This window comes from Dendrobates tinctorius, unplaced genomic scaffold (genome assembly GCF_039654945.1).
Source record: "Dendrobates tinctorius isolate UK_male_01 unplaced genomic scaffold, ASM3965494v1 ptg000162l, whole genome shotgun sequence".
NCBI lineage: Eukaryota > Metazoa > Chordata > Amphibia > Anura > Dendrobatidae > Dendrobates > Dendrobates tinctorius.
The window spans coordinates 10650053-10674207 of record NW_027361829.1 but is presented as its reverse complement, the minus strand read 5'-3'; the positions used below and the strand labels follow the sequence as shown (position 1 = coordinate 10674207).

At 42.7% G+C, this 24155-nt stretch overlaps 1 protein-coding gene across 1 annotated transcript in view; it reads right to left on the bottom strand.

The window, feature by feature from the left end:
- VWC2 (von Willebrand factor C domain containing 2) overlaps positions 1–24155 on the bottom strand; it is a 1187314-nt gene that overhangs the window by 1032550 nt on the left and 130609 nt on the right. Inside the window, exon 2 of the mRNA XM_073549849.1 lies at positions 13504–14269. Within this exon, the coding sequence (XP_073405950.1) occupies positions 13504–14202 (699 nt within the window). The 5' untranslated portion in view covers positions 14203–14269. The remainder of the gene's footprint in view (positions 1–13503; positions 14270–24155) is intronic.

Genomic DNA, 24155 nt, shown 5'->3' with positions numbered 1-24155 from the left:
CCTTTCCAAGGTTATGTTCATTAGACAGCTCACCATTTCCAAGTTTAAGCAACCAAGTGCTGTATTCAGGATCAGTGGAGCGCATGTTGTTGATTAGCGGTAGTCTGGTAAAATGTTGCCAATGTTGTGAATATTTAATGCAGGAATCTACAATGTCTGTTCTTGTTCCATGAGCGATGACGGGAAGACATTGTCTGAAGTCTCCTCCAAGAACAATAACTTTACCTCCAAACGGTGTTTTATTTTTTTCAGCAACATTTGTTGTCATGATGTCACGTAGAAGTCTATCTATCACATTCAATGCATGTTTTTGGACCATAGTGCACTCATCAATAATAAAAAGTTTTGTACTCTGTAAATGTTTTCCTGCATTTGCATAGTTTTTAATCCTGGAAACGGATGTTTCGCTGATCGGAATAGGTATGCCATATAGAGAGTGGATTGTTCGGCCTCCTTGTATCAAGTTAGATGCTATTCCTGTAGTCGCTGCAGGTGAGACAATTTCTCCTTGTCCTCTTAAATGATGTGAAAGTAGATGGTATAGGTAGGTCTTTCCACTGCCACCAGGTCCATCAAGAAAAAAGCACTTTGGTGTTAAACTGCTATTTTGTAAAGCTTCAGTAATGACATCGTAGGCAAAAAGTTGCTTCTGATTAAGAGTTTCTTTCATCTCTGAAGCTTTTTTTAACTCATAATCCTTATCATATTGTTTAAAGAGGTGTTTAATATTTTTTGCTGGACGTGGTAAATTGAAATCAGCAAAAGTTTTTCCATGGACTATGAGGACATCTTGGACATCTTTCATCAGATTTTGGAATAAATTCTTGGACTTTTGTGCGCTACCAGATAAATTCACCAATCCAATATTTAAGAGAAAGATTAATCCATTTATTTTCCAACGCGTTTCGAAATGTGTACCATTTCTTCTTCAGGGGATGACATATAACTGATATATGGATTAATCTTTCTCTTAAATATTGGATTGGTGAATTTATCTGGTAGCGCACAAAAGTCCAAGAATTTATTCCAAAATCTGATGTGTAAGCGGTCGCGGAGCTGACCTTTGGACGTGCAGCAAGCAGATTACTGATCCTACATGCTTGAACCTCTCCTAAAAAGGGTGAGTATAATCTAATCTACTTCTCCAGCATTAACCCGGATAAGACCCTATTGCGCTTTTTTGTTCCTTTAGTTTTGACACATTGGACATCTTTCATAGCATATCCTTCACAATTGATACACTCTTTAGTGTCGCTGTGGTATGTATGACAGTAGTCTTGTAAAAAATGGTCCTTAAATTCATTCCACAATTCAAGTGGATTACTGGGGGGGCCAAAAATACAGATATAAGCAAACATGTCTCTAAGTTGGGAAGGCATGTTAAGAATGCAAGCATCTATTAAAGTATGTCTCCAGATGCTATCATCGAATAATAATCCGAGTGCTAATGCAGCATCCTTAAAGGTTTCATGCATAACTCCATTGACGGTTTTAATGCTGTCAAAACTGGTAGCAGCTTTTACATGCAGTAACAACAAACATAAATAATAGCATTCTTGGTCTTTCATACTAACAGTATACATTCTTCCAATAACTGTGAGACCCCTCATTTTCTTTGTTCCCATGTGCCTTGTTTCCAAACGTAGAGTTCTGGAATTTCGCGGTAGAAATAGTTATGTGCATTGTGGTCGATCTTATTAAGGTTGAAATACGCCATAAGTGTAGAATTGGAATTGAGCTTTTGATGGATGTTGTCTGGCAGAGTCAGTCTCATGAAAATAGAGTGGTTGAGAATTAGGCAGATGTACGGCAAGGCGAATGATGGCATAAGATTGTTTATGCATAGGAAAAGCAAATATCCGCCACGCAGCCTCAGGTGCACTAACATATCTGGAATCCCTAAATTGGTGTGTTTCATCATGTTGGATGTTATTTTGGGAAATTTCAAGGTTGGCTTTGTCATGTCCTTTGTAAACGTATTTAAATAAATATTTTACACTTTGAATGGAAGCACATATTTCAACATTAATATGGCACTTGTATTTGGTGAGTAAAAATGCGTTATATGGAACTACCCATGAATTGTCAATCGTCTTAGAATGGTGTTAATATGTTTTGCCAATGGGTCTGCGGTAAGTGGGATAGCCGTCCTTTTCTTTGATGGTATATGGTTGGTATTGTTTAGGGAAACCTTTGCTACACTTTCCAAGATCCATACAGAGAGAATTAGGATTGTGTTCTCCACAGGGACCATGAATCATGTGTTGAAGAACAATGTTATGGAGCTGAGGGTAGATTGTTTCATCAGGTATTTCAGCCCAGACTATATTGTCTATGTCCGCCTCAGTCCGTAATTTAGACAGGCTGTCAAGAATAATTAAAATATGAGTGTGTGGGAGACCACAATTCTGAAATTCAATGACATGGACCATTGCAGTGACGTTTCCAAATAATCCACTGCTAATGTCTTTTATGAGGGATTCCAGTTTAATTTTAAACACGCGTGCAACCAAGTCTGGTCTGTGTTCAACACGCTGCCACGGTTCTAAATGTGTAGTAATCTCACTCCACTTAGGATTACATGTCATGGTGATAAATAGATCTGGTTGACCTTACTTCGTAACAATAGCCATAGCATCCTGGTAGCGCTGCTGCATGTTTCTTGGACTGCCTTCAAAAGAAGATGGTAAAATGACGGTTTTTACAATAGGGATGCCCTTTTGAACAGATTTTTTGAGTAGATGTTCTTGAAGGAGGCAGTAATCCTCCACTTTTAAATCTTTTTGGTGGTTGCGGATGTAATGTAGGCGATTAGCTTCGATTTTGACATAAGCATCTACTAAATATTGCTGTGTTAGCTTACCTCCATTGAGGAGTGGATTAAAGTAATTTCTGACAGATAACATATAGCAATAGTATTGGAGTTGTGTGATCCTCCTCGGACTTTTGCCTTGTTGTTTGAGTCCATCATGCCATCCTTGGTCTCCATAAGGGAAAAATATTGGATAGAGGAGGGCATCCAAATTGCTATGGAGAATGCTAATTTGTTGTGTTTTTGGAGCTAAAGGGTTGTGGGGATCAGGTTTCAAATGAATTAATATGTCTCTATTGAAAGGTGGCTCACCATTGTCATTTTGAAACACGACTGCTACTTCACTGACAGTGGGATTATTGTAGCATCGAGGGTCTTGAGTATGATCTTGTTTAATAGCCATAGTGATGTTTGGCATGACAGTTCCGTTTTGTAGAGATTTAATTTTTTCTTGTTCTTCCACATCATGTAACATTTGATAAGCTGCCACAAAAGGATTAAGAGTTTGGATTTGAAGGGCAATAATGTTCATCAATGTAGGATGACATTTTTGATTTTCTTTACATCGTAAGCGTTGTTCGTTTGTGGTAGCGGTATCGAGAATGTAAAGTTGGGCAAGTGCGCGTTCTTGGTCATCTGAGGGATGTAGTGTTCCAGTTCCATGATAGATCTGTCCATGTATGCGGAAACAGTATGGGCCATATCCAGGAGGTGGTGAAATATTTGCACCCATGGAGGCAAAAGCAAAGGAACTGCTAATACTTTGAATATTATCCATTACATTTTTGCTAAATTCACTTTGCCCTTTCAGCAAACATGTAAAGACATCATGATATTGTAGTATGGGTACATGGACTTTACCCTTCTGACAGCAGAGCGTAAAGTTGTTATCAGAAGGTATCTCTGCTACAAAATGCAAAGCTTGGCAATGCTCACATACATGGGTCATGTCATCACAGCTGTGTTCAGTAATACTATTTTCATCATTAGTGAAAATGTGAGGTTGTAGTAGAAGTGCATGTCCAACCAGGGGGGTGCGCCTAGTTTTGAGACCAACGTATATTTGTCTTGGTTGCACTTTCTGCGGGCTAACTGTTGCAGCTTGTATGTGAAGAAACTGTGCGTCGGTATTGACTAATGGTGGTATTGATAGGGCATAAACAGATTGCTGATTAGTTATGTCAGTGAAAGGCATATAGGATGAAGTGTGGTAGTAACTTGTTCCACATGCTGATGCGGAAGCATCCTGTTGTGAGTCTACTAATAATGATGAGGAAGAAGCTGTCTGTTGTCGGCGGTGATGGCGTACAGGGGCTTCTTCAGCCAATCTAATGGATCTAGAGTTAGGGGATTCGTGTGTGAGGCAACGGCATTTATAAGCCTTAATCTTGTCAAGGTGATGCTGTTTTCCCTCAGGAGTCTCATTAGCACGGCGTTGTTTTTGACATAGTGCTAAAGCGGCTTTCCTTTCACTGGCATTGCCATACTGTGCGTCGGTATTGACTAATGGTGGTATTGATAGGGCAGAAACAGATTGCTGATTAGTTATGTCAATGAACGACACATAGGATGAAGTGTGGTAGTAACTTGTTTCACATGCTGATGTGGAAGCATCATGTTGTGAGTCTACTAATAATGATGAGGAAGAAGCTGTCTGTTGTCGGTGGTGACGGCATGCAGAGGCTTCTTCAGCCAATCTAATGGATCTAGAGTTAGGGGATTCGTGTGTGAGGCGAAGGCGTTTATAAGCCTTAATCTTATCAAGGCGATGGTGTTTTTCCTCAGGAGTCTCATTAGCACAGCATTGTTTTTGTCATAGTGCTAAAACTGCTTTCCTTTCACTGGCATTGGCATACTTTTTGTTATGACTCATGTTGGCACAGGTAAAGGAGTCTATTTGGCAGTTATCTGGCAGTGAAGAAGGCGAACTGGACAATTTTAGTGTAAACAGATACTAATTGGCCCTGTAATTGCCCAGCAGTAGTTATGAAGTGGTAGCAGCAAATTGGCCCTGTAATTGCCCAGCAGTAGTTATGAAGTGGTAGCGGCAAATTGGCCCTGTAAATGCCCAGCAGTAGTTATGAAGTGTTAGCTGCAAATTGGCCCTGTAATTGCCCAGCAGTAGTTATGAAGTGTTAGCGGCAAATTGGCCCTGTAATTGCCCAGCAGTAGTTATGAAGTGGTAGCGGCAAATTGGCCCTGTAAATGCCCAGCAGTAGTTATGAAGTGTTAGCTGCAAATTGGCCCTGTAATTGCCCAGCAGTAGTCATGAAGTGTTAGCGGCAAATTGGCCCTGTAATTGCCCAGCAGTAGTTATGAAGTGGTAGCGGCAAATTGGCCCTGTAATTGCCCAGCAGTAGTTATGAAGTGGTAACGGCAAATTGGCCCTGTAATTGCCCAGCATTAATTATGAAGTGGTAGCGGCAAATTGGCCCTGCAATTGCCCAGCAGTAGTTATGAAGTGGTAGCGGCAAATTGGCCCTGTAATTGCCCAGCAGTAGTTATGAAGTGGTAACGGCAAATTGGTCCTGTAATTGCCCAGCAGTAGTTATGAAGTTGTAGCGGAAATTGGCCCTGTAATTGCCCAGCAGTAGTTATGAAGTGGTAGCGGCAAATTGGCCCTGTAATTGCCCAGCAGTAGTTATGAAGTGGTAACGGCAAATTGGTCCTGTAATTGCCCATCAGTAGTTATGAAGTTGTAGCGGCAAATTGGCCCTGTAATTGCCCAGCAGTAGTTATGAAGTGGTAATGGCAAATTGGTCCTGTAATTGCCCAGCAGTAGTTATGAAGTGGTAGCGGCAAATTGGCCCTGTAATTGCCCAGCAGTAGTTATGAAGTGGTAGCGGCAAATTGGCCCTGTAATTGCCCAGCAGTAGTTATGAAGTGATAGCGGCAAATTGGCCCTGTAATTGCCCAGCAGTAGTTATGAAGTGGTAGCTGCTAATTGGCCCTGTAATTGCCCAGCCGTAGTTATGAAGTGGTAACGGCAAATTGGTCCTGTAATTGCCCAGCAGTAGTTATGAAGTGGTAGCGGCAAATTGGCCCTGTAATTGCCCAGCAGTAGTTGTGAAGTGGTAGCGGCAAATTGGCCCTGTAATTGCCCAGCAGTAGTTATGAAGTGGTAGCGGCAAATTGGCCCTGTAATTGCCCAGCAGTAGTTATGAAGTGGTAGAGGCAAATTGGCCCTGTAATTGCCCAGCAGTAGTTATGAAGTGGTAGAGGCAAATTGGCCCTGTAATTGCCCAGCAGTAGTTATGAAGTGGTAGAGGCAAATTGGCCCTGTAATTAGACACGGCAGTGAACAGGCAGAGGAGCAAGGCAGCAGTAGTTATGAAGTGGTAGAGGCAAATTGGCCCTGTAATTAGACACCGGCAGTGAACAGGCAGAGGAGCAAGGCAGCACGTCCGCGCAGCAAGTCAGCGTGAGGTAAATGACAAAATTCCGCGGGATCCAAGATGGCGAGATTTCGCCGACCTCATCCTGCATCCCGATGTCGTCCACGCCGGCGACATGTTCTTGCGGCGACACCATCTTGAGTATCACGGGATTTTGCCGATCCAAGATGGCGTCGCCGCAAGAACATGTAGCCGGCGTGGACAACGTCTGGATCCAGGATGGCGTTGGCGAAATCTCACGAGATTTCGCCGACGCCATCTTGGATCCCGATGTCGTCCACGCTGGCGACATGTTCTTGCAGCAATGCCATCTTGATTATCGCGGGATTTCGCCGATCCAAGATGGTGTCGCCGCAAGAAAATGTTGCCGGCGTGAACGACATCGGGATCCAATATGGCACCGGCGGAAGAAGATGTCGGGGATAGTGGAGCAGCGGCGATGACGGCGTGAGTATGAGAGACGGAGTGAGAGAAAGGGTCGCATGTGGAGTGAAAGAGGGGGGACGTGAGTGGAGATGGTGAAAGGTGAGAGGAGTGTGTGTTGAGGAGGTGTGTGTGTTGAGGTGGAGTGTGTGTTGAGGGTTAACATGGCAAGAGGTGTGTGGTGGATTTGACGTCACAAAGTTACAACCGGACGGAAGCGGCATTACAACCGGACGGAAGCTGCTTAGCGCATTTATATATATATATATATATATATATAAATATATATATATATATATATATATACAGTATATATATATAATGTTTTGGAGAATATTTTGTTTTAAAACGATGTGTACAGTTGTGTATTACAAAGCGATTTTAACATGAGCTTTTACATACAGAGAACTGCTGTATGTAAAAGCTCATGTTAAAATCGAATTGCATACGGATTGCATACACATGTCATACAGATGTACTGTGTAAAATCGCACAGAAATCGCATTACACTCGTCCGTTTTTTCGGTCCGGAAATCGTACCCTTTTTTCTCACATATGGGTATGAGCTCTTAAAGACTTTTTTGCTGAATGAGCAGTGTAAAGGCTTGTTTTTGATGGACAAGCTATTTATATAATTGCCTTGTAATGTTTTCATTTCCTGTTCTGTCCAGATGTCTCCTTACACCACAATTCCAAGCTGAGGAAGTTCACCGACCGCCATATTGGGATACCCAAGTGATGGGTGTCTCAATATGGAAACTGCTGCTGGTACCAACCTATAGCACAATACCACCAGCGGGACACCATCGCACCACACACACACACTCTATACGCCATATGCACCACACACACAAACTCACACAGTCACACACACACTCACATTCTGACACTAACACTCTGACACTAACACTCACGCACTCTCACACACTCACACACAGTCATACACACATTCACACACACTCACAAACTCACACACTCACACTCTGACACTAACACTCACACTCACTCACACTCTCATGCTCACACACTCACACTCACTCACACGCACACACTCACGCAGCCTCTTGTGTGGTACCACCAGAGGAACACCGTCACACTGCGCCTGCGCAAATTCTGCACAAGCGCAGTGAATCATTCGGCTGATCCCAGCAGCAGATGTGCAATGTGTATGCAGGTAGAGGAACATTAAAGGGGTTTTCCCATGAATGAAAGTTCATTTTAAAAATTGTGTCTGACCATGTACGGAGCATACCACATCTCCTGGGCAGGGGAGGAAGCAAAAGACAATACTGACATTACAGCAGGGGATCACAGAGGATTTATTTTGTGAGGTAAAATATTTCACTTACTGTTTTTAAACAATATTTTACCTCACAAAATGTATCCTCTGCGATCTCCTGCTGTAATGTCAGTATTGTCTTTTGCTTCCTCCCCTGCCCAGGAGCTGTGGTATTTTCTGTACATGGACAGACACAGACAATTTTTAAAATGAACTTTCGTTCGTGGGAAAACCCCTTTAAATAGAAATTCCTCCAGACATGTTGGGATGGGGTACACAGGTCAAACATGAGATGACATGAGAGGAGAAGACAACAGATGGGGGAGAGAGAAAGCACAAAGGGGTGAGACAGAGCACAGGGGGGAGACAGCTCAAACAGGACAGCACATGAGGGGAGAACACAGGACAGGAAGGAGAGACAGCAGACGAGGGGGATAGCACATGGGGTAGACAGGTCAAAGAAGAGAGCACAGACAGGAGAAATCAGCACATTGGGAAAGAGAGAGTGGATAGGTGGGTGATCACATGGGGGGAGAGATTCTCAATGCTGCAAAGCCTGCCCCCATTGTGACATCACCACCCTCCTGATGCTATAGCATCGGGCCTCCATCTAGTGGTTAATAATGGTAACTTTCAGGGGTATGTACATCTTTTTGTTCAATTTTTATTCATATTTTTTTGAAGAGGAGAGGACCAAACATAGACTATCTGGCACAATTTTTAATTGCAGGATAAATAATATGATTGTATAGTTCACTTTATATGATGTTACAGGTGCTTCTCACAAAATTAGAATATCATCAAAAAGTTAATGTATTTCAGTTCTTCAATACAAAAATGAAACTCATATATTATATAGAGTCATTATAAACAGAGTGATCTATTTCAAGTGTTTATTTCTGTTATTGTTGATGATTATGGCTTACAGCCACTGGAAACCCTGAACATACATGTCAGTAGACCAACATTTCGGATTTTAAAATAAATTTTCAAGCTGGTGTTATACAGTATTCTAATTTACAGAGATAATAACTTTTGGATTTTCCTTAGCTGTAAGCCATAATCATCAACATTAACAAAAATAAATAGTTTAAATAAATCACTCTGTTTGTAATGACTCTATATGAGATTCACTTTTTGTATTGAAGAACTGAAATGAATTAACTTTTTGATGATATTCTAATTTTGTGAGAAGCACCTGTAAGCTGTTTTTTGTTTTGGGATTTTGCCTAATAAAATACTTTGCAACAGGTAATGGAGGACATTTTTATTTATTTTTACTTTAATGTTTTTTCTTTTTATAAAACATTATTTATCTTTGTCCATTTTATTCAGCCCAACTACAGAACTTGAACACAGTTTGATCTGATTGCTAGAAAAATACAGTACTTCTGTATTGCAGTGAATTATACCTGTCAGTTTCATATTGACATACAGTCATGCATCTACCAGCAGACAATGACGGGTTACCCATATGGCAATATTTGCCCTTTTTATCATAGCAACCATTGGCATCCTTATGATGCCACCAACCATCTATGGAAAGCCGCATCTAGACCACTAAAGTGCCATTAACATTGAATTCACCTGAAGCAGTGTCAGATGTAGTGTTCAGCTGACACTCCTTGCTGATGGAGAAATCACTGCTTCTGAGCCTGCTCTATACCCGCACCATACATGTGGGAACAGGTAACTTGAAGACAGGCCGCCGATACCCAGAACGCCTCCATTAGCCCCCATGCCTCGTGTCCCACAGGCACCAGGAGCACGTCTTTGTGCCCATACGCCACATTGTCCAAAGGTCTAATACAGCATTTATTGCCACACTCTCAGACCCTACTCCACACAGATCTTGCTTGAGAAAGGCAAAAAATGACGAAACATTGCGCAAGACAATATCTGTTTATTCCAGGGTCTTTTTTCCATTTTTTTTATGTGGTGGTGTTTTGCCTCATTTTGTTTTACCATTGGTGAATAAACCTATCATATGAGTGCTGAAGTTGTTGTATTATTATTACTTGAAGACAGCATCATCAGGCATGAGAGGTACTGTGACATTTGGATGGTAGAGATAAGTCTTCTAGAGTGGTAAGCGATGGATCCACAGAGATGATGGAAGGTAAGTATACCTCTGTTTGTTATTTTGAAAAGATACTGTACATTCCTCAGAGTTTAAGCAGGTTTTCTAAACTTGATGAGATTAATATATGTAATTTGAAAATCCATGTCATAATAAATATAGAATTCTGACATTAGGATAAACATTTCATGAATCTGGCTATGTAATGAACCAGCTCTGTTGTGAGTTCATTTTTCCCTTCACCGTTGAGGTCTGATGAACTCCCTCCTCTGGTGAAGGAAGGTAGTGAGGCTGATTACCAAACACCTGGGCAGCTAGATGATGACTGGGTGGCTGGAATAGAGGACTGGATATAAGGCAGCCGACGCCCTTCTGCCTTGCTGTTGATCCTGCTGGATTCTTGGAGACCAGTCTGATTCTTGCGTCTCAAAGCTAAGTTTTTCTGCTCTGCTTTGTACACTTCAGTTTTGTTTTTGTTTTGCCTTGTTTTTTGGGAGTTCTGCCATCCCCGGCCAGGGGTGAGCTGAATTCCATTTTTGTCTCTGATCTGTTGATCTTTTGCTCTGTCTTCAGAATATACCTGAGTGCTGATTTAGTCTTTTGAAGCCTAGCGACTTCAGGGCCTGTTTTTCCTATCAGTCGGTTGGCACATTTTGGATAGGGTTTTTGCGGATGGCAGACAGCAGCTTTCCTATCCTGTCCTATTTTAGTTAGCTTGGGCCCCATCATTTGCTCAACCTATCTTTCTATCTGTGTTAGTGTTTTCATCTTGCTTCACCGTCATTATATGTTGGGGGCTGCCTATTGCTTTGGGGTCTGCTCTGGGGCAGTTTAGTTTTGATTCTGTTATGATGAGTCACCGAAGGAGGAAAAAACAAAATACTAGCTAAGTCCAGAAAAACCAGAGAGGTTGGCAGCTATCGGATTGCAGACCCCTGAACCTATCCACAACAACTACCAGTAGCCGTGGGGGGTTCCTACGGTGCCCTAGACCCCTCGATCACAGCCGGAGAACTACATAGCCTAAAGACAGAAAGGGGAAAAACTAAACTGCCCCAGAGCAGACCCCAAAGCAATAGGCAGCCCCCAACATATAATGACTGTGAAGCAAGATGAAAACACTAACACAGATAGAAAGATAGGTTGAGCAAATGATGGGGCCCAAGCTAACTAAAATAGGACAGGATAGGAAAGCTGCTGTCTGCCATCCGCAAAAACCCTATCCAAAATGTGCCAACCGACTGATAGGAAAAACAGGCCCTGAAGTCGCTAGGCTTCAAAAGACTAAATCAGCACTCAGGTATATTCCGAAGACAGAGCAAAAGATCAACAGATCAGAGACAAAAATGGAATTCAGCTCACCCCCGGCCGGGGATGGCAGAACTCCCAAAAAACAAGGCAAAACAAAAACAAAACTGAAGTGTACAAAGCAGAGCAGAAAAACTTAGCTTTGAGACGTAGGAATCAGACTGGTCTCCAAGAATCCAGCAGGATCACCAGCAAGGAAGAAGGGCCTCGGCTGCCTTATATCCTGTTCTCAATTCCAGCCACCCAGTCATCATCTAGCTGACCAGGTGTTTGGTAATCAGCCTCACTACCTTCCTTCACCAGAGGAGGGAGTTCATCAGACCTCAACGGTGAAGGGAAAAATGAACTCACAACACAGCTCATGATTCCATGTTTATTCAGCCTACCCAGCATAATTGACAGATGCAGCTTGTAATAAGCAGCGTTAAACATCAGTTGGAGGTGTCAAGCATGGAGTACAAAACTGAGGAGTTGCAAATATAGCATCCTAATGTATTCAATTTATATGGTCAAATCTGGTAACATATTTAAAAACATATATTTAGATACTGCTTATCTGCTTTTTTTCGCTCAGTGTTTCTTAAACAACAACCACAAGACGGATTTCATTAATCAAGGTATCATTTTAATCAATATAAGGGCAACGACCTGAAACTGTCTGCAAAATCCTGCTGACAGGTTCCCTTTAACAACACAATTATAATGTTTAACTTCTATTGGTGATAAATTGATAATCTGGCAACAGACACAAATATATTAAGGACAAACAATCAGCAGATTTGGGTTCCAGTATCATCTCTATGCTGATGACACCCAATTATACACTTCGTCCCCTGACATCACCCCTACCGTAATTCAAAATATCAAGGATTGTCTGTCTGCTGTCTCTAACATCATGTCCTCCCTCTATCTGAAACTAAATCTCTCCAAAACTGAACTTCTTGTGTTTCTCCCGTCTACTAACCTCACTCTACCTAACATCGAAATAACCCTGGAGGGTTCAACCATAACTCCCAAGCAGCATGCCCGCTGTCTTGGGGTCATATTCAACACCGAACTTTCCTTTACTCCCTATATCCGATCACTCACTCGCTCTTGTCACCTGCATCTTAAAAACATCTCTAGAATCGACCTTTTCTCACCTTTGAAACTACTAAGACTCTTACTGTTGCTCTTATTCATTCTCTTCTGGACTACTGCACTTTTGATCGGTCTCCCTCTTACCAAACTTTCTCCTCTCCAATCCATCTTGAATGTGGCAGCCAGGATCATATTTCTGTCCAGCCGCTTCACCAATGCCTCCGTCTTGTGCCAGTCATTACACTGGCTACCTATTCGCTACAGGGTCCAGTATTAACCATCTCTTTCCCCCCTCAAGCTCTCCACAGTTCTGCACTGCTTTATATCTCCTCTCTCATCTCTGTCTATCGCCTTACACGTGCCCTCCATTCTACAAATGACCTAAGACTAGCATCCCCCGTAATCCAAACCTCGCACCTCCGTCTCCAAGACTTCTCTCGTGCTGCGCCAGCTCTCTGGAATGCACTTCCCCAGACGATCAGACTGATACCTAGCCCCGAACTATTCAAATGCGCTTTGAAAACCCATCTCTTCAAACAAGCCTACCACATCAACTACTCAGTAAACTAACTTTGCCCTGTTCCCTCCTTCCAAATATTATTCTGAATCTGCACCCTACTATTCATCTGTCTCCACATCCTCCATGCACACGATAGCTGCACTTGATACTCAAATATTGCACTTAAACACACGGGCTGATGACCGGATCATGCAGCTTTATATGAAAATCCCTATTTATTATAATTGCCAGACCTGAAATAACAAGCACTTTTCACCTACAGTGTCCCCCCCATATCCTTGTAGATTGCAAGCTTGCAAGCAGGGACCTCACTCCTCATGTCACTGTTTAAATTGTCTTAACTTGTATTGAATTTATTGTCTGTACATGTCCCCGCTTAATTGTAAAGTGCTGCAAAATATGTTGGCGCTATATAAATAAAAATTATTATTATTATTATTAAGGTAAATGAGTCAGGCCGGATTTTAGAAGCACATCTTACGATCTAATAAAAATGAATTAGTTACCCAATAGGATAATAGCTATATGGAAAAAATAAGACATGAAAGCAGTAACTTGATTAAAGTTAAACAATTATGCTATTAAACTTTAGGCAATCTGACTTACCATAAATTCTTCTAGGGAATAATAGGTTTTCCCTCGAAATTCACAGTAATTTTTCTTTTCTTTACACTGAGGGCAGCACTGACTGTTGTCAACTTGAATACAGCGCGGATGCAACCTTGGGCACTCTGGTTGAATGCAAAGGGGCCCTTCTTCAGTGCAACGACAAGGGCAAGCTGAAGGACCAGGTGTAAACTTTTCCCCAATGGCATATACAAAACCACTTTCATCCACGCAACCTTTCCCCCGATAATCAGGGTAGGCATATTCCTCTGTAGCCTCCTGTGTTGCTGTTATATCCAAAAGAGATGCTTCTTCTAGGGGCTGGTCTTGCACCACATCTGATTGCAATTGTGTAACAGTCCCTGATTTAGTGCTCATAGTTTGAGTATTCAAAGTCTGTTTTTGTCTAATCAAAAAGTCTTTGTTTAAAATAATTTTGTTGCCTGAATGTTTCCAGTCTTTCAAAGATTCGTCCTTTTCTATTTTGTTCTCATTTACTAATCCCAAGTTTGTTTGGTTGTGATTGTGATGAGCTGTATGATCCCTCTTTTCTTGACTGTTTTTCAATTGTTCATGCCCTTGTGTCTGTGTAAGATTTTGGACACGTAAAGTAGGGTTGCATAGGGCAACCATGAGGCAGCATGTTACAAGAAGAGAGCTGGAAAGAGCTCCAATTGCCATTACAGTGGAGCTGGGCATTTCCTAGCACAACACCGGGTCTGAGCTCCTTCATTCAATGTTGATAGGTGGCTTGAAATTCAAATCTCTGCATGATATAAAAGTTTATGTTTAGTTCATTATTTATTTTCATACTTATTTATTATCATCAGTGACAAATTAAAAAAAAATCTGTAATGTTATTTTAAGTTTAGCAACGTTAGCATTCAACATGTTAACTTGCCTTTTATGCCAAACATTTTATTAAAACTTCTTTACAATTCAGGTAGCTATTTATTCCAAATTCTGAAGTGTCTATGTTACCGTATCAGTGAATGCATTGCACACTCCACTTTATGATGCAAATGTGGAAAATTTTATTTTTACACCAAACATGTCACAATTCTCTAATGAAGATGTTAGCACATCTTATTACTGTAGCACTCGTATACTGCTCAAAAAATAAAGGGAACACTTTCTAGATATCACTGAATGAAAAATTCCAGGTGCAAATCTTTTTTCATTACACATGTAATGCATTGAGAGCAATAAAATATAAAAATGGTTATTGTAACTTAAAATTAATATCCCATGAAGTGTGATTGACTTGGAGTTACATTGTGTTGTTTAAGCGTTCCCTTTACTTTTTTGAGCAGTATATATAGCATTTCAACAACCCATGTCTAAATGTCAATACAATAAAATAACATAATAGGATATTCAAGATGAGACAAACAGTGAATACTTACAATATCCACATTCTAAACAGTATATACTGTATATATACAAATTAATATGAAACTCAATCCCTTATGGTGATTGCAATATGTCACCAGCAAATACTGTGTATAGAATGCAGTAGGCCCTACACATAATGAAGGGGTGCTAAACATTTTTATCTGTTACATACATGCATATATATTTGTAGCAGATAAAAATGTGCAGCCCCCGTCCAGACAAAGGCTGTCTTGCCGTGAATAGTGGACTTGTGCAAATTGGCCAATTTGTGCAATAATTACTTTCATTTTATAACTATATTCTATACAGTATAACAGATATACATATCTTATTTCAAACAGTGTGCTGCTAAACTCTTTGGTTACTTTTTTGTAAATAAAATTTATAAGAAATGAATGAACCATTAGAAGATGAAATCCATTGGCTTTACTGCATTTTCCCAAATAATTCTATTTATAGCAAATTTAACTAGAGTGGAGCTTATATTTGCCCTGAAATAGGTGTAGAACACATGGAGTTCTACTACTGTAGTACTTCCTTAAATCACTTTTTGAGCTGTGTAATCTAAAACAAAGCCTTAATAATGCCTTAGTGTTCTCAACCTATATGACTAGGCGAAAAAGGATGGTAATTGGTGTTAAATGCGAGACTATTTAACAACACATTGCAGTATCAGCCTTGTTAAGAAATTTAATTTGTCCAAAAATTATCCCTTTTTGGGGACATGTGCCTTCTTTGCTGCTGTTTATATACAGGCAATTCAAGTGGAAAAAGATATAAGTTTTTCACATGGGGTGCTGCAAAAGTTAGCCTTGTTTAGGGAGTATCAAAATAATTTTTCTTTGCTAAAATAAGTAAAAACTTTTTCACAAGTCATCCAAAAATGTTATATTTATTTAATGAGCAAAACAGGTGTGCTTAGCACTTTTGACAGTGAAGTAATGACTTCTCAACTAGTAATGAAAAAATGTTCTCTTTTGTATATCACTATTTGTTTGCTATTCTCAAAATGATTATATTGCATAACAATTCCAAAGGTAAATATTTTTATCAAGCCTTTCAAAAATAATCTCTTGTTTTAAAGAGCAAGATTACACTAAGTCCTTTCACAGTTAAGTAGGAAAGACTTGTTATTAATAAGCCTTTCAAATATTCAGCCCTATTTTGTAAGCTATTTGGACTTTGTTTATCCTAAAGAGAGTATGTTCAGTGAACTTATCATTATAAAGCAATGTGCAGCCAGGAGAAATGTGGCTGGTAGAGCATGTGCAACCAGCAACAGTAAGAGAAGAAAGGTGTAGAAGACAAACAACGGACAGTCAGGTAGGCAGATGGTGTGGCCTATTTAGTCATTGGCATCAGCTGTACGTGAATGAAATTCAGCACTATTCCAAGCCTGAGTTTTTTTGAGAAAAGGTTTTACATGCTTGCAGTGGATTACCGGTTCAAATGTGACAAAGCCATCGACCACACTAAGTACCCTTTCTGACATTACAGTGGGGATGTTGAACATGACAATACATACATAGCAAACTGGGTCAGTTGCCAGTTCTTGCTACTGGCGGCTGTGGGTGATCTCCGGTTTTGCCCGCTGAGTCCCTTGTCCATATATCCATGGAGTAAAAGAATAGAGCTCTCTGCAGGATTCCTCCTGGCACATGCCTCTTTGAGCAGCCACCGTCACCTGAAGGGCTGCGCTGTACTGCTCTGTCTGGCATACACCTCTCTAGATGTTAGCCGACACCCGGACGTTTGTACTGCGATGCTCCATCGATCGCACGCTACTCTGTGCACACACCGGTTTTGGTGAGCCCCTCACTATGCCACCCTTTCTCTTCATGCCGAGGCCTGTTGCTCCATTAACAGCGATTTCGGTCTGCACCTCATCGCCGTTCTGTCGGGAAGACAGTTTTAGTTGGTGCACAACCCATTTTACCTCACGCTGACTTGCCATGCCCCCTTCACCCTGGTTACTGCTTGTTCTGGCTGGGATCTCGTTTCCCTCAGGAAGAGGAGGTTCCACCCCAGCAGTTCCAGACCCGACGCTTCAGCAGCCTTAGCAGACCGGTCCTCCCTTCTACACTAACACAGAGGTCCGTGGAATTAGGGCTGGCTCAGGGTATCTGCCTAAAAAAGGACACAGTATAGTTATGAATGAACCTGGTTGTTTAGCTGATGCGTTATTATTTCCTGAAATGTGTCAGGTTGTCTCAATGCGGATTAAACATCTGGTCCATCATGTCAAAGATAATGTAGCTGTTGCTGCTGCCTTGGCTACTTGTTGTAGGCCTAACACTAGCACAGGTGGGGGAAAGTTGGACCTCAGAGAACAAAGAAAATTTTGATGGCCAGTCATGCAGCTGGCAGGGGTCAGCTCAGCAAAGGGTTGCTTGTCATGTCGTCATCATCATTTTCACTTTGACTGTCAGTCTTGTCCCCTGCTTTGCCAACTCTGTGTCCCTACATATCTACCTGTTGCTGCTTCTCTTCCTCCAAATATTTCTGCATGTAACATGGACCTTGAGGGTGCAAACAAACACATGAATATAAACACATAAGGTGAATATTTGCCAGTGCAATTGAGAAGAGTTATGTTTCCACCAAAACGTAGGTTAGGTAAGCCGGCATTTGTTGTCTCTTACCTCCGAGTGATTTGCTAAATGGATACTGAAAAATTCAGGTTACAAGCTTTTTTATAAAAACTTTATGGAATATGGAATATGTACTATAAAGAAGAAAGTTCTACAAAGGGACTTTTCGAATGTGGAGAATATACACAGTATGAAATGGTGATATTTTGCACATTTCATTAGTTGCTCTGGTATTGCATCAACCCATTTATTGCACATTTTTTCTCACTTCTATTGCTTTCCTTCCTACTATCATCTACTATTATTTGTTATCCTTTGTATTTAAAGTAAGACAATCAATGGAGGTGGATAACAATGATGATGGTGATGATGGTGATGATGACACTTACCACATGATATATGAATGTGTGCCCTGGCTGAAAAAATAATGAATGTTATCAGTATGGAAGGAGGACAACTTGAGGCTTGGTCTGATCATAGGTGATGGACAGACATAGTTTTAGTCTAGTCAATCAAAGAGGTTTATAGCTAATTTTCTCTTGTAGAGCCTGCAGAACGCCAAAGAATTGTCTTGTTAAAAAAAAAAATGCAAAGAGAGGCGCAATGAGTGTACCTGTATTAAGTTGCTTTCCTAACTAAATCCAAAAGGTGCTCACCTTGCAGGGTTGTGCCACCCTCGCTCAACCACGGTGTGAATGTAAATGGTAGTTGGGGAGCGTGTCCTCGCAACCCAGAAGGGCACTGCATGTGGCTGTCAGCAACCTCCGCTCTCCTGGTCAGTCCATCTCACAACGGCTTCCGGACGTGGTTTTGAGACCGATCCCAGCCTTAAGTGAATACCAGGGGTCCCGGAGTTTCCCAGCTCCGCCCAGCAAACGCAGGTTCTCCCACAAACAACTGCCCTCCAAAGCTGCTCCTGCCGCTAATCCTCAAGGAGGAAAAGACAATGTGAAGCAAAAAAAGTGGTCTGTAGGAGTGCTAAAGGAGAGGCAGAAACCAGAAAAAAAGGGTAAAAAACAACTTTTATTCTTCCTCCTAATGGTTTCCATTAGGAGGAAGAATAAAAGTTGTTTTTTACCCTTTTTTCTGGTTTCTGCCTCTCCTTTAGTGCTCCTACAGACCGTTTTTTTTTTTTGCTTCACAAGGAATTGTCTTGTGGCTATTTGAAATATAACTCCCACACATGAGATGTCTTCACGCATGACTTGAAACTACAGCCAACACACCTTTCAAGTGTGGTTGAGCTTCATCCACCAACAGCTCATACAGGGTTTCCTGCTTCACAGGTGACTTCAAAATGAACAAATTTTGCACTAGAGGATTTTTCAGCTATATATCACCTGCACAGTGTATTGATGAGGATAACACCTTGATTACATCACATCCTCAGCACCCCTTTCTATTTTGTAGGCCTTGTCCACTGCAGAATGATCATAATCAACATCCTGGATTCGACTCAAAGTTTCCTCTATGGTAAATGGCACAAGGTTCTTGCCCAATATCTGATTATCACATCGAGATTTGCTCTAGTTCAGAGTGCTACTACCAAGACAGATCGCAAAGCCAACAACACTGCTTGGAGTTAGAATGAGTTTTCCATTTCATCAGACTCCATATCTTTCAAGTAGAAAGGCTGAATGTTCTTCTCTTCCTATAAATCAGTTGTAAGAAATGTCCTCTGATAGAGTGTCTTCAATAGCCTAGGGTTCTGTGGCTTAGGAGAGTAAGGTGCAGAACAGAAACAGGTGTCATTAATGGATTCAAAATGCCACTCTGTACATTAAGTTTATGGTGGCAGGAGGGTTAGACTCAGCAGAACACTGACTGATGATTTCACAGTCACAAGCTACATCATTGTGCCGTGATAGGCTTCCTACAGGCCATTTAGGCTGAATGTGGTAATAGTTTTTTGTACTACTATTACCAGGACAGCTGCTGATAGGAGTCCTGGAGGTTCTTCTTTCAGCAGCTCCCACATTTGTTGCCATGGTATGTGTTATTTTATTATATCAAAGAATCACATCTTTGTCAGTGTCACATTTTGGTTTAGTCCTTTTTGCAGCCTTCTGGACATGCCCGTGGGATGAACTCTCATTGGAGGTCGGGGGGTCACACACTCAGGTCCTTCTCCAGCTCGGATTGGACCATCAGGGAGGTCCCAGAAGGACGCTGCTATAAAAGGTTCGCATGGCCACTCGGCCATGCGCTAGTATAGTCTGTAATTTGTAGTGGTATGTGTGATGATGGATGTTTGTGAACTTGTGACTGACTCATTATGAAACCCCTTCCCTCTGATATGTATGATAGTAGGGTTTAGCATTATGCCGAGTAGTGGCACTGCCTAGCGCTGCAGTGCTCCCAGCTCCTTCCACATGTTGGCGCCAGTGTACGACACGCTACATCAGGCACTATGGTACCGCACGTTCAGCAACACCAGTCAGAGCGGCACTGTGCACCATTAATGCGCTTTCCAGGCCAAAGTTTAGGCTGGTTAATGGCGTCCGCCAGAGCTGCGCTGTACGTCCTTCATGCGGTATTTCTATCAGCTGCACTCTGTGACTGTTAACAGGGCACAGCATTCAGTAAGGGTTTCTGCCTAGCGTCGCAGTTGCGGCGCCGAACGCTAGTGGGTCTAGAGGGACTCTAACCCCGTGTCCTTGGGGCAGGGTCCTGTGACCAAAACACTAGAGTTCACTCTGCGGTATTGCGGCCCTGTGAAGCAACAAGTTCCGCCTCCTATTCACCGGGTGAAGTTAACCCGTGTGTGTTTGCTATACCGCCAGTTTCTGTCCGCCATAACCAAGCAGCAGTCTACCATCTCTGCACGGTGGACCCCGGGCTGCGAACGCACCTCATTACCATCTTTTATTATTTGATGTGTTCCGCCAGCCCTAACACCTACCACCTGTGACCTGTGACTCAAAGACTAGAGTAAGCGTTGCAAAACCTGAACATTTTTTCAATTTACTCCTCCTATCTTGACAAAAAATGCAATGGGCTTAACTAGGGATCAGTGGATAGATTTGTGGAGCAGTCAAATTCTCTGAAACTTGGAGATCAAATTCGAACACTGTGACTGAATTTGTGAGAATCACAAAAAAAAAAAATAACTGATACAATTTTACAAACTGGCAAAGACTCAGAGAGTGGACTAATTGAGTCAGGCGTGGTAAGGCAAGCAACTCCATAATGCCCGGCAGCTATCTCATCCCATTACCAAGGGAAGGCAATGAGGGTGGCTATCACAGGCATTATAAAGCATAAGCTCAGCGCGCACAGTTCATTCCACATAGGGACAGAAAAGTTGTAATCTGATTGTGATATACTACTTTCTGAGATTAAAGAGATTGAAAATGGCAGTGCTAGTTTCAGTTTGTGAATAATAACCCAAAAATGTAAATGTAAATATCAATTTAGGGAAGTTCTGTAACTCTATAGTCACTCAATGCGACTGAATTGATTGAACTGCGATATACTGCAGTAACAACATGTTAATTGCAGGAGTTTTCCTAATATTTGCACACTGCAAACAAAAGCCAATATTAAATCCCTCTGTGCAATTTTTGCAAATAAAACAAAACCCTGAATCCAAGGCTGTGTCCCAGAAAGTGTGCTTCTTGCTTTGCAAGACAAGCTGACCATTTTTTTTTTACTTTATAAACAAAGATCTCCTTAATGCAAAATTTTAAACAGTACTGTCTACCTCACAAAGTGTGTGCATTGCAAATAATATTTTTGCATATTTCATCTGTCTTGATCCAGGCTTGACAGTTTAAATGCACAAAGTGAACTTTTTTTCCTTTGGCTTGGTGCCAAAGTGGATTGATTGCCCCCGGTGGCCATTAGAATTATTACACGTGGTATCGTTCATTATAAGTGGCCCCGGTGGTGGTGAGTGGTATCACACTTTAGTTCTTTGGTTAAGTGCACGTGATTAGGTAACAGGTGTGAATGCTCTATAAATGAGTGTCAGGTGTATCATTCACTGTTGGTGATATTGATTGTGTGTTAGTCTTTCACATGGAAGCCTGGGCGAAGGAAGGAGCTGAACATGAGTCCTGCGCAGCCCAGCCAGAGGGGACGAGTGGCAGCTATGTGGTCTGCAAGAAGAGCTGGCATGGCGTGGTGGAGTCACAGTGTATGGTGTTGGCAGGAAGTGCTTGCATGGCTTGGTGGAGTGACGACTATGGAGAGAGTTGCACTCAACATTCGGGGCTTGGTTGCTGAGAGCTGGACTCAAGCATGCTTGACTTTTTGGGCAGGAGCTGAACTCATCTTTGGGACTCTGTTACTGGACAGCTGCAACTGGTGGTGGACTCTGCTCCAAGGCTGCACTATGGTGAAGGATCCAGTTATGGTGATGGATCCGGGTGGAGGAGAAGATGCACACAGGTGGTGGGCTCTGTTGCTAGGAGCGTACGAAACAGAGCAAAGCTAAGTGGTGTTTCCCCTGTCTTGTCATCTTTCCTCATGTGTGTTTTAGTGCAGTGGTGGGATTAGTTTCCGCACCGACCAATTCCCTAGTGAGGGTTTAGGTCAGGACGAGCTAGGGTTTTTAGGTTCCTTTTGCGCGCCCGGTGCGGAACCGGCATAGGGAACGTTGGGATTGCAGGGACACTGGCTCAGGGGAGCTCAGGAGGTCTCCACTTCCCTATTCCCTATCACAGGGCCCACCATTGTTAATGTTTCTCAGGTTCCCCTTTATTATTTAAATTCGCCTTACTGGAGGCGGGGTTTCCAGACTTGTATATACATGTAATGTCTAAATTCGCCAGTTGGAGGCGGTGTATCCAGCTGCACGTGTTTATTATATAAATTCGCCCCACTGGAGGTGGTGTATCCAGGGTCACGTGCGTCACATGGTTCACCTTGCGTTACTCGCTGCATCCAGACACACGTGACCATGACATTATGACCAACCCTACTTTTTTTTTTCTGGTGAGCTTTGGCCATGTGAGACCGCTGAGTAATTGCTGCCGGGCCTCACTGAGGTGAGTGGGGAGCGGCAAGGTGTTTAGAGCCGCTGCAGCAGCAGTTATCAGGGTCTGGGGCCTCTGCTCAGGTAACCAGGAAATCAAAATGGCGGCTTTGGCAAATTGTGGGTCTGGCAAAAGCCCCTTGAGTCGCTGCTGGGGAGCGGGACTTGTTCATACAGGTGGACGTAACCAGACAGGTGGGTGGAGTTGGTGATCCCCATGGTGCTGTCTGGGGTTCCCTGAGGTGAAGGGGTACGTCCCTGTAGTGAGCAGACTGGTGATAGTCTGCGGGGCTCATGCCAAATCTTCAATACCACCGAAGAAGCCGCCCCCTCCTGGTTGTGTGGAGGCAACCCGAGAGTGTATTTTTCCTCCATATTCCTGCGGCTCTGGCAAATTGCCCCTAGAGTCGCAGCTGGGGAGCGGGACTTGTTCATACAGGCGGACATAACCAGACAGGTGGGTGGAGTTGGTGATCCCCATGGTGCTGTCTGGGGTTCCCCGAGGTGAAGGGGTACGTCCCTGTAGTGAGCAGACTGGTGTATAGACCGCGGGGCTCACGCCAAATCTTCTATACCACCGAAGAAGCCACGCCTCCTGGTCATGTGGAGGAAGGCGACCAGCGAGTGTATTTTTCCTCCATATTCCTGTCCCCTTCTCCTCCAGGTGTGTGCAGCAGGTGTGCTGCGTGGGATTAGGAACAAATCTCACCCCTCGCCATTAACCAACCCTGGGAGGCGCAGACCTCATGGTGAAAGGGTTGGAGGCTGGTGTCCCTTGGTGAATAGCGGGGGTGTGAGTGTTGTGACAGCAGGGGGATGCCTCTGCTGTCGTGTCCAGAAGGAGTTCACCAAATATATTACAAACGAATGTGTGCAATAAACGTTCAGGTCCGGACCTGTGTGTGAACGAGCATGTATGGGTGGCCACCAAAAAACATCTTGTGGAAGTGTGTTGTGGAGTCTGATCAGCTCATAGCAAACATTCACATACATAAACTCGTTCCCCAGGTCGGCGCTGTGGAGATGAGTGGTGCCTCCAAAACATACATTGCCAATACCAGCGGTGAGTTTGTCATTAACCTGAAGTGCAGGTAGTGGTGGGGTGAACTCGGGATTTGGGTGTCCCTGCTGTAGGTGTTTCCCTAATGAGGAGTGGTCTAGAGGCCCTTCATTAAGGAGGGGGTACTGTCATGATCCAGGCTGGATGTGACAGTTTAAATGCACAAAGTGAACTTTTTTCCTTTGACTTGGTGCCAAAGTGGGTTGATTGCCCCCGGTGGCCATTAGAATTATTACACGTGGTGTCGTTCATTCTAAGAGGCCGCGGTGGTGGTGAGTGGTATCGCACTTTAGTTCTTTGGTTAAGTGCACGTGAATAGGTAACAGGTGTGAATGCTCTATAAATGAGTGTCAGGTGTATCATTCACTGTTGGTGATATTGATTGTGTGTTAGTCTTTCACATGGAAGCCTGGGCGAAGGAAGGAGCTGAACATGAGTCCTGCGCAGCCCAGCCAGAGGGGACGAGTGGCAGCTATGTGGTCTGCAAGAAGAGCTGGCATGGCGTGGTGGAGTCACAGTGTATGGTGTTGGCAGGAAGTGCTTGCATGGCTTGGTGGAGTGACGACTATGGAGAGAGTTGCACTCAGCATGCGGGACTTGGTTGCTGAGAGCTGGACTCAAGCATGCT